This window comes from Columba livia, chromosome 14, assembly GCF_036013475.1.
Source record: "Columba livia isolate bColLiv1 breed racing homer chromosome 14, bColLiv1.pat.W.v2, whole genome shotgun sequence".
Classification (NCBI taxonomy): domain Eukaryota; kingdom Metazoa; phylum Chordata; class Aves; order Columbiformes; family Columbidae; genus Columba; species Columba livia.
Window position 1 is genome coordinate 12,328,411 of NC_088615.1, and position 12,238 is coordinate 12,340,648.

Consider the following 12,238-nt stretch of genomic DNA (forward strand, 5'->3'; position numbering starts at 1 on the left):
GTTTAACTTAATAGATAATTTAAGTTACATATTATATGATGTGCTTTCTTACAAAAACAATATACAAGAGCAGCAATTTTTATTGAAATCTCTTATTCAGACTCTTTACTAATTACTGCCTGCTTGCATTAATGAAACTGTTATCTATTCTGCATATTATTGTAGCATAGATGTCTCTTTCTAAAATGTCAAATGCCATATCAAAAGCTCATTCACCATTGTGTTCTCAAAAAGTCAATTCAATTACAAAGTTAATCAACATTTCATTCTACAGTTAAGACTATGCATTACCATTTACCTTACCCAAGATGATTTTATACTTCAGAACAAAATGCTGCATTTTTATTCATTTAACTTGAAGTAAAAAAGGATGCCAGAAAGAGATTGATGTAAACTGATGTATTCCATTTATAAACACGCAAAGTTTGGCCCTGATAGGAACTACATGAGCCTCCTAATGCTGCCTCACCAATGCATTTGGTTATGGTACAGACACAAGCCTAAGAGTAAAAAGGTACTCTTCCTATGATTGGACTCAGCTTTTAAATATCCTTAAATCAAAGATGCAAGCAAGGTGTTATGACTTTCTGGCCAATAAAAACTGCCAAGTACACCCATTCACTTCAAAAGAGCACCTACTGTACAGCAACAATTTTGGAGACTACTATGTTATATTAGCCCCCTTGTATTGCATTTCAAGTCATTTAAGTACCCACAAATCCTCTGCGAAAACAGTGTAGAAATAGCCTCAGTGGAAAAATCAGCATCGGATTTACACATTTTAAGGATTCAAGACAAGACTTGAGCTCACAAATGCATTCTGCAAAGTCTATGCACAGAGGTGGGTACTTTTAACTGCATTTTTGAACGCAGACAGTTAACTAGAATTATTATGGATTTCTCTGTAAGTGGTCACTTGTGTCACATAATAGTGGATCAATGAAAATTGTATTCATTTCTAGGCATTTACACTAACAAGAATGATTATAGTTAAGAGTCTCCTGGCATTTCCATTACAAATCTATTTATCTGTGACTTATATTTCAGCTATAATAATCTATTTTTACTGAAACTTGATACAAAAGGTCTCAGCTATGCTTAGCCCATTAAACATTCCTACATCTTTGAAAAGGTTTCTTTCAAAATTGAAAAAAAGAAAGTAATTTTGCAAGTCATTTTTCTATCTATTTAGGTTGTTAAGCATTTTATCCTGAGCAACCTAAGGCAGCATGTGCTATAAGACATGAACATTATATCTCTAATTCTATTAGGGGTGGAATTTCTAAAAGCACCTCACATTGCAAAACATCAGTGAAAAAGATTAACAGGACAGTATAACAGATTGAGAGTTCACTTAAATTTTAGCAAGATTTCAGACTGATTAAAAGGCTCCTTTGGGTACTTATGGACTTACATGATTAGGGAAACAATGTTGCAAATACTTGCAAAATGCTGCTTTTTGTTTGTAAATATGGTGTGCATGTTTGTTGAATTTCCTTCTTCCCTTTGCACTATCTAAAAGAATAAATCATTTCATTAAAGGAAAATAAAAGAGTTTCACTCCCAAATTATTTAATTTAGAAATTCAGTCTACTGCACCTTCAAACTAATATTGTTTTACTTAAATTTTATGACTCCTTCAGTGCACCTCTCATCAAACATGGATTAACATCATTTCTCTGACACCCCTGTGGGAGCCAACAGAGTCTGTTGGGTCAGCAGCCCTTGAAAGAATAAAAAATCCACAATGTTCTACAACTCCTTCGGAGCTGCAGGGTCTATTAACTCAAAAATACACTTTACATAAGAAACAAATTTGGATTACACAATGGACCACAACAACTTCTGGACTATTGGGTAATAACTGTTATGCAAATTACAACACATATTTACCCTTATGGACCATAAGGAAAATATTTCACTACTTTCACTAATACATAATAAATAAATATATATATACACACACACACATACATATATTACAATATACCTTTTTAAACACCTATACGGAGGACAAACAATTTTAAGCACTAATTTTACTCAGTTAAGCAGGAAGAATTTCTGTTCCAAGTATCAAAAAACAATTTAAGCTTCCATTAAAAAATACAATTAATCTACAACAGAAACTAGGAGCAGATTTTCAAAAGGGTGAATGGCAGTGAATAGCTTTTCAAAAGTCTTCAGTACCTTATTCAGATAATTGATAATTAAATGTTTTAATAAGTAGTTCTCACTGAGGAAAAAAAAATGCCTTCTGTTCCTTGAAAGCAACAGGAACTTCTGGCTACTCCACAGCCAAACGCAACAGAAAATGTTGAATGAGAAACACTTCCAAAAATCTAAACCACAGAACCACATTCTCAGGCATCCCAAATACAGGAAAACCCACAAACTCATCTGGAAAACCTTCTTCTCATCTCAAATGGGTTTGGCGTGACCTTTACCCAACTCTACACTTTCTACCCCATTTTTCTCCAAGTCATATTAAAAAGCAAAAACAAAACAAACAATAACCCCACACATATTTAGGGCATTTTGCACATAAGAGCCCTTTGCCCTGTGTCAATCCAAAACAACTTTTCAAGAAAATTATTTGTGATGACTCATCTCTGGAAAAGGTTATATTCACAAGTTTCTGTCATTTACTACTTAGTTTCCCACTTCCAAAGATCTGTACTGCACTACTACTCAGGACGGAGCTGAGCTGTTCCAGGTGAACAGGTGTGTTATTCCTACTTCAGCCCATTCAAACATCTTTACAATATTTAAATCTCATTAAAAATTAGATAAAGCTGGTAGGCTTAAGTTATGCCTAACATGAAGTCATGGCTACTGCAATTCAGAAACATTGTCAGCAACAGAGGAGAAGGTAAAGGATGTGCTGTCAGACTTTTGTAGGCTAATTCATGATATGAGAGACCCCTGTGCTTGGTCCTCTGCAACCTGAATATTTCCACTCACAAGCACCAAAGGATAATAAGCTGTCTGAGGTTCACTGCACCCAGGCTACTATGCATCAAACAATTAAAAACCCATGACCACAGGAAAGACATTCAAGAGCTGCAATCAGGACACTCAACTGTGAAGGAAAATTCTGGGTTTTAATTCATTTTCACAGAATTGCTTAGTTAATGGAAATGCCTATTCATTAAAGAAAATAAAGAATAAATAGTCCAGAGAGCAGGCACTGGAACAAGCACTTTCCACTTCAAGCAGCTGGATTTTTTTAATATGCATTCATTAGAGCAATTTAATATACTACTCTTGTCCAAGGCCAAATTTCCTATAATTTTTTCTTCTAATTGTTCAAAACTTACAGAGCTGAATTTGTCTTTCAGCACAATCACAATGGATCACTGGTTTGTCTATAGGAAAAAATCAGTGGAAATACTCCCAACTGCCATACTTATTACAATTGCACACACTTAAAATGCAAAATGCATCTCTCAGAAGGGTTGCTTCTTTCCCCATGTGGCTAAATTCTTATTATATAAACCCTAAAAAATGAACCTCTCTGTCAGCATTTACATAATAAAAATTAATAGGATTTAACATAGATGAAGATACACAAAAAGCAGCTCGAGATAGACAGAAATAGCATGGTCTCCTTATTCTTTGAGTTTGGGGGCACTGGAAGAGCTCAAACTCAAAATGCTTTATCTGGCCTGTGACAACCTATGTTAAATATGATCTACAAATTCCATATTCATTCACATACATGTCAACCTCCTGAATGTTAGAGGTCTTTTTATATTTATGACAGAAATTTTAGTTTTGACTGGGAAGTATTTACACACTCATCTGCAAAACTCATACAAAAAGAACACATGCGGTAGATACGATTCCAAATCTGGGAGAATCTGTGCATTGATTAGCTAATTAGAAAAAAAACCAGACAATTTGCATGCAAAGATCTTCATTGGCAAAACCTATGAAGTGAGAGCACTGCTACTTCACAGCCTGGTCTTCAGACAGGTAAGATTAGAGCTATAAATATGCCCGCTGTATCACTATTCCTAAGAGCCCTGTGTTATACTTGCCATTATATGTCCACTGTATATAGCATTGCTGTCAATAAATCTGAGCAGGGTGGGAATCCCTATAGAAGCATAGTAAGAGTAATTACTATTAATAATAATAATAATAGTAATACAATAAATCACTAAGGTTGCTTCTGTCCTGTTTATCTTTTTGTCAATCTACAGCACGCCTACAATTAAAATATATTATAATTACGCACATTCATTTAGTTTCAACTTACAGATTGCATCCATTCATAGTAGCCAATTTTCGGTATTAATAACTCAAAACATTTGACTGTTTCTCAAGTTCTTAACTCTGAAGATGCTATCTTCCATCACTCAACAGAGGCATTTCAAAAAACGTCTCATGGATGAGCACCCTCCTTTGAAATGATGAGACTAAGTCTTGCTTACCTAATTCATACAAGCACTTGCAGAGACCTACAGCATTAACCATGAAAAGTCTACAAGGAATCTGGATTACTTCTGGAAAAATAAAACAATTATTGCTATAAAAGACTGTATTTCAGCACCACTAAATACTAAGGCTTTACTATAAACCTTGCAGAGGGCTGCACAGGGTATGAGGATAAAAATGGGAGGGAGGAATAATAAGGATTTAGTCATGGTGCACTAACAGACTTTAGAGGCACTAAGAAGCACAAATACGACTATTGGAACAGCTTAAACTTGTTACAAGTTTGTAGAGCACAACATAAAAATCTTTCATTTTACTACATGGCTCATCTATAAAGATTTTATGTGATTTTCAATGAGAAGTTATGAAATAAAGCAGCCTATAGTCAGAGCTAACAAAGTACACTTCATGTTCATTCCCACGCTTCAGCACCAAGACACTGCCCATAAAACATAAAGATAAATGTATCTTTTCTTATATGGCAGGAGCCAAATTACTTAAATATTTATAGGTCAAGGCTTTCTGAAAACAAGAAGGCAATAATTATTAATCCAGTTGTACAAATCACCTCCAAGGCAATCTCTTTAAATTACTGACAACCATCCCCTGGTCTGCCGAAATGACAGATCACTTTGAAGAATCACCACCACCGATGAAACAAGATTACTCTGCTGATTAGAGTTGCAACACTATAGCACACAAGAAAAAAGAATGATGTAATGCTTCTTAATATACATAATATAGATACACATAATGTATATAAACACATATTATTGCTTCTGAATTAGCTAATAAAAGTAGTTACAAGCTCACTACATTCCTGTGTATATGTTCTAGAGCAATAACTTCATACTGCAGCTACATATATTCTGGCAAAACTAACATAAAAACTTCAATCCACATGTAGCATACCAATAGGAACGTTTGTTTTGGTCCCCAAGAATAAACATTTTACTTGAACGTGGGAAATCTTATTTATTTTTACATACCTTAAAGCTAATAAAGGAAAAGGCATGAACTGGAGACATGTAGTAACAAGAAATGGAATGCCATACTAACATAGCTTACTCTAGTTCAAAAATAAAGGTCTTGTGATGTTATCCCAGACAATAACTAAAGGAACAGATGAATCACACAATCACAGAATGTCAGGGATCGGAAGGGACATCAAAAGCTCATCCAGTCCAATCCCCCCGCCGGAGCAGGAACACCCAGATGAGGTTACACAGGAATATGGCCAGTTGGGTTTTGAATGTCTCCAGAGTAGGAGACTCCACAACCACCCTGGGCAGCCTGTTCCAGTCTTTTGTCACCCTTACTGAGAAGAAGTTTCTTCTCAAATTTAAGTGCAACCTCTTCTGTTCCAATTTACACCCATCACCCCTTGTCCCACCGTTGGCTGTCACCAAGAAGAGCCTGGCTCCATCCTCCTGACACTCACCCTTTACATATTTGTATACATTAATAAGGTCACCCCTCAGTCTCCTCCAGCTCCAGAGCTCCAGCTCCCTCAGCCTTTCCTCACATGGGAGATGCTCCACTCCCTTAATCATCTTCATTGCCCTGTGCTGGACTCTCTCCAGCAGTTCCCTGTCCTTCTGGAACTGAGGGGCCCAGAACTGGACACAATATTCCATATGTGGTCTCACCAGAGCAGAGTAGAGGCGGAGGAGAACCTCTCTGACCTACTAACCACCCCGCTTCCAGTAAAAAAAGTCCTCAGTTCTAAGATATACATAACCTGCTCTGCATTCATGGAAGCCTCTGTAGACACTGCAGTGTGAGTCAGTAGTGCACAGCACAATAATTTGGTGAGAGCCAAATTCAAACTGGCTGCTGAGAAATGCAATTTTGTGTGAAGAAGCATATGCATCTATGGCACAGGGGAAATAATAAAACCAACACAGCCTCTAGCAGCAGGAAGTATTAAGGATTACGGAAGCAACACCTTCCCAATATTTCTAGTATTTCCTTTTCAAAGCATTTTCAGCCCTGTCCTTTCTTTATTCCCTCAATTGATCATGTACAGTAACATGTACAAGTAGAATGGATCAAAAGAACAAGTTATTGCTGACAGGAATAATTTTCCTCACCTCTTTCTGTAGCACTGTATATAAGACACTTTTTCCTGGTTTATGATTTTTTTTCTCTCCATTTTTCTTTACCAGGACTTTTCCCCTGAGTTTTCTGGTTTGGAACAGCTCCACCCTATTTCCTTACCATTTAACTCCCATTTCTTTTTATATCATGAGCCATCTCCTCCCTTTTCACACATAAAGATAACTGTTGCTACTTGAGAGGTAGCCACACAGCTCCTTTTGTTTTCATAATCTAAACCTATGTCTCTTGAGCTTTGTTGATGATCCCTACTGAAAATACCTTGAGAAAACAGAGATTTTAAGAAAATCAGTAGCGGGTCTCTATTATCAAAGCAACTGAAAGTCAGAGGTCTATCAGCAAATTATAGTTGTGCCTGTACTTCCTTAGACTGAGAATATTCTGATATATAAGTATTATACTTACTATTTTATGCAACTTTGGCTTATCTCAAAGATAAGCTAATATAATGTGAAAAAACGCCTTTTTTTTTTTTTTTTTAACAGCTTTGAAGTTATTAGGTTCTGTTGGGTAAAAATTGGTATACACTAATAAGTAAACTTTTCCTTGATATATGATAACAGCTCCTTTGTTTCTCCAACTAAGATAAATTAATCTATTGTATCTATTTAACTCCACATACACATACTGAGTCCACCTGCAAAATCTGTACAATGATAAGCAAGTAAACACTCTAAACTAAATAAAGTGTTCAGGTTCCTCTCTGCACAACCAAAATGAACCACAGCATGAATAGTTATGTTTAATTACATATACAATCCACTACTTCAAAAAGTGTATATTCCCTGGATAAAAATACATTTCCACAAACCATTTCTCTCTCATTTCAAGACATCCTGTACTAGAATTCCAGAATAGCCACAGACCAAGGAAGAGGAGAGAGAAGAGAGGAGGGGAGTGCCTATTTTTTAGGAAATAAGCCAAGATACTGAAAACCACCACTTGACCAATATCATCCATAGAAACCCGCATGTCTTAGCTAGATTCATCAAATGCACAACATTCTATGCAGAACCTTAAGTGCTATGTAGGGAAGAAAATTTATTTCTGTACTTCTTAATGAACATGTATCATTTTTTTTAAAACATTTTAAGAGGGAAGTGTTGGGAGGAAATGGTAGAAAATTAAAATTAAGAACAGCCTTGGTTGCTATGTGGTCAAGGGGTCTACTCCAATAATTACTATGGAGATGAAAATGTGGAAATGTGACATCCCAGCTAGCACTGATTAGTAAAGAAAAAAGGAAAAAAAAAAAAAGGAAAAAAGAGGAAAAAGCTACCATTAAGCTGTCTGGAGATACTATTTTACAATGAGTGGATAGTATTAATGAAAAGGAAGCCAAGAAGAAAATTCAAGTACTCGGAAACTATCTTGAGAACATTTCATGAGATTCACTGCAATACAGTTAATCTTATGTGAGATCAAATTCATTAGCCCAGAAAAAAAAAAATATTGGCTTTCACATCTATGTTTTTTTTTACCATTGTTACCTAAATATGAAAAGCATTAAGAAAATCTACAGTATAACTAGCATAAAGCACACACTCAACACAACTCTGGACAGCCTGGTCCAGAGAGGTGAGTGGAATTAGCCATAATCATTTCTGTACTGCATAAAATCATTACCTGATATAAATTATTTCTTTGCAAAATACAAAAAAACAAAGTCCAAACAGTCATGACACTTGTCAACAACCACATATGCCTGAATCTCTCTCATGCATTCAGTGCATTTCCCACAGCTGGAGATTTATGTTCATAAGTACAAAGCCATTTTTGAAAACTAAGGTATATGCCAGATTGAGTTTCTGACTACAAAAGGTTAAACAGCTTCCAGTTCCAACTCTGTTGCATACAATAAATAATTGGAAGGAAGCTGTAAAGCCTGTTACACAATGAGGTTTTTATGATGTGAAATATTTATCATCTCAAAGAATTCAAAGTGAACAATAATGTTCTTGAACATCCTAAACACACATTTACTTCCTATAGCAGTGACTCTAAACTCTCCAGTTCAACAAAGTACAAACTTTATTATTTATTTCATGACATTGGTGACAAGCCTTCTGCACGCAGAGCAGCGCATATATATGGTAGATGGAATATGTCAAGACTGGAAGAGAAGTATAAGTATGATAATTTTAAAGTGAGTTAACATTGGAATGAAGATAAATGATCTCAAGTTAAATAACTATGTTTGTTTAGCCTTCATCCCAGGGCAAAAGTTTGATCCCATTAATGTTAATACATGACCCCAGGCAATGATTTGCCTTTATCTCAAGTCAGTGGTGTTCGCCATGACTACAGGCAAAGCAAGAGCAAGCCCATGGCTCAGAAAATACATCCCTAAATACAAAAGATTCTTTCTGTGTCTCTCATTATCTCAGAAGGCTTTACATCAGCTAACATTCAATAGTATTCCTCCTGGTTTCTATCCCAAATTCTGGTGATTGCAAGGAAAAAGGCCTTGTATACTAAGTATTTTGTTGTCTGATTTCACGTCTCTCTTCTCATTTATTTCAGGTCTGTCATGGTATATTAGTACTTGTTGTGCTATACAGATCATTGTAGAATGAACTGTTACGTGTTACATTTTGCAGTTAAGCAGATAAGGAAAATAATCTTGGTTTGGAATCTCTTCTGAAACCGTAATTGAAGGAGGAGGAATTAAAAAATAGGAAAAAAAAAAAAAAAAAAAAAAGGTAAAATACCTTGTTTCCAGAAATAGGTAGCTTCTTAGAGTAAAATAAACCCAGAGCTTAAATGCCTTAGGCAAATGTGTGGGACAAAATTGCCTATACATTCCCAACCCCCGAGTTCTGCAGATAGTCTGAAAATACTTTTCTCACAAAGGTCAAACATTTCATTATAGAAACACAATAGACTAACTACAAATACTAAAAATAATACTCAGTTTTGTAGTTAGTCTGTGTCAGATCACAGTATTCTGATATCCATTCACCTTTAATTAGAGACCAAATTTTAGAAATTACTGACAGAAACAAAGATGATTCACAAGAATCTTCAGAATCTTTCCACAAGAAACAAAAACATTTGGCACTACCTTCCAGTTCTGAAGAGATGTGAGGATATGACACTGACCCAGTAGACTGCAGTTCCTTCAAGAAAACCCTCATCATTCCCACACTGCTCATTGCTAAGACATAACTCCACACATCCAGCTCTCTCCTAACCACAGTTCTTCCAAAATGAAAAGCAAGTGGTTTAAAATATAATGCAATTTTTTTTCCTCACACTTAAAGCTCATAAAGGTAGAATACTAAATTACAAGTTTAGTGAAAGTTTTTTTAGCCACTTCAAAATACTTCATAAGTAACGCTGTGCAACGTGAAACTGTTCAGAGTTTTCCTGGTATCTTGAAAAAGAGCAGTATCAAGCTCTCTGTCACCAAGGCCTCCCGGTCTCACAGTACAACCACCAGTAATGTCATTCTCAAAATTAGGCTGAGGACTAGATTTCACATTAAGAAGCTCCTGTACATCACACAATGCAGCATGAGAACAAATGTTTGCCAATTCATTCAGTGCAACATGTCTGAGAACACAAACATGCCACACAGGAATTAAACAAAATATTTTAGTATCAGAACAATATGAACACAACTGATAACTTTCAAAATATTCTTTTCAAATGCAGCATTACAGCTACAGTAGTATTCCTAAATCACATTTGTATTTAGAAATGTTTCCTTACAACTTCTTCAAAAAGAATGGAAAGTTTGTTTCAAACAAATATTAGTTACTAGTGATAAAAGTTTAACAGACACATTTATTTTGTACTAGTTGTTGCTACCATGCTTCAGTGTCTTTATTTTGTCCTTCTTGTATAAAGCCCTAAGGCCAAATTCTATATCCTTAACCAAGGAAGATGTAAGTTAAGATAAAAACTTGACCACAAACATTTCCAAATAAGAAAAGTACGCGCTAGAAAAGTTTCATCTAAACCCAAAACAGCTTCTTCTACAGTATGAATCCCAGTTTTGCCAACACTTCATTAGTGTCTCACATAATGAAAGCAAAACATAGGAAATGTCATTATGCGATGAACAAACTCAGTACTTCAGCACGCTCAGTTCAAACCATTTGGAGAGACAAACGTATTGAAAAATTATTGATTCAGTCATGACCATCCAAAATAGCGTGAAGTTACAAAAAACCAAAACAAAACAAAACAAGCTGGTAAGCTTTGGATATACAGAATAGTTTTGTTTGTTTGTTTGTTTACATTGAAAGTGCACTGTTAAGACTAAGCAGCAATTTATTAATTTTTTTAAAATATCATGACAAAAAAAAAATCAAAGCAAGCAAAGGCAGACAAACAGGTTACCCATTAACCCCTCGCTCCCGTTTCCCCGGGAACCCGCGGCGGAGCTCACGCTGCGCGCCCGCCCAGGCAGGGCGAGGCGCGGCCCCGCGGGCCCGGTGCGCGGGAGCGGCCCCTCCGCGCGACGCCCGCGGAACGGCAGCGCGGCCCGGTGGCGGCGGGGTGCCGTGCGGGCGCGGGGCCGGCAGGGGGCGCCGTTGCTCGCGGCAAGGCGGAGCGCGCGGCGCTTCGGGAGCGCTGCCGCAGGAGCCGCCCGGGCGGCCGGTGCTGCCGCCCCGGGGCTCCCACCGGCCCCAGCGCTGTGGGGGGTAAACACGACCCTTCTCCCGCCCCCCAGCCGACCTTCTAGGAGGTGGCGTGCTCCGCCCTGGCAGCGCTCCAGGGCAGGAGGCCGCGCCGGGTCCCGACTCGCCCGCGGGCACCGTTCCGCCTTGGCAGAAGCGGGGGAAGCGACAGCCACCCCCTCGGAAAGCAACCACCCCCGACGCCAAAATACTCACCATATTGACTTCTGAGACCATATCTATACTGGCAATGTCTATGTTCATGCCAACAGCCACTGGGGGACCTGCAAACCAACAAGATGGTCCTCAGTGTGATAGCTAAGAACTTAACTCATTCTTACCACAGTTAGCAGGACTAAGGTAGCATAGAAATGAAACCACATTTAACCAAAACCAGAGTAGCAGGAGGAAGAAAAAACAACACAGCCTTCCCCACGCCTTCACTCCCCCGCCCTTGCAGGAGCAAGCCAACGGAGGCTCCCACCGATCCGCGGGGAACGCGCCTTCGTACCGGGTTCACCCTGCGCGCCCCCCGCCAGCTGTGGCGGTGTTTTATGTAATGCACACACGTGTGAGCAGCGGGACTCGCCGCGCTCCGCCCGCGGGTGCGCACCCGGAGAGGCCCAGGCGGACAGCAGCTCGGGGCCAGCCTGGGTCTGGGGGTACGGGAGCTCTCCCGCCCCTCCCCGCTTGGGAACGCGGCTGCGGCTTCGGCCTTCGCGGCCGCGACCCCACTCGCCACCCTCAGCCCTGCGCTTTGGAGGAGGGGATAGCCCAGGGGACGGCAGTCAGTGAGCCCCGCGGGGGACGAGGGGACACCCCACAGCGAGCACGTCCGAAATAAACTAGTTCGAAGTAGGAGTACGCAGGGGGTTAAATGGCATTTTTGTACCAGTTAACAGCAGTACATCTTGTACTCAAAAATAGTAACTGTGATCACACGCACATTAGGCTGAGAGGAGCAAACGCTGGGTAAACTTAAGAGATTTGCATCTCGATAATGTCAGTTAAACAAGGGTTTAATTACAGGTTAATAAAATAGCAGCACAAAA

At 38.6% G+C, this 12,238-nt stretch overlaps 1 protein-coding gene across 6 annotated transcripts in view; it reads right to left on the minus strand.

Annotated features, from left to right (window-relative positions):
• GABRB2 (gamma-aminobutyric acid type A receptor subunit beta2) overlaps positions 1–12,238 on the minus strand; it is a 148,599-nt gene that overhangs the window by 133,713 nt on the left and 2,648 nt on the right. For all 6 annotated transcript variants that reach the window (XM_065030057.1, XM_065030059.1, XM_065030060.1 and 3 more), the window contains one exon: positions 11,403–11,470. In XM_065030057.1, coding sequence (XP_064886129.1) covers positions 11,403–11,470 — 68 coding nt within the window. The remainder of the gene's footprint in view (positions 1–11,402; positions 11,471–12,238) is intronic.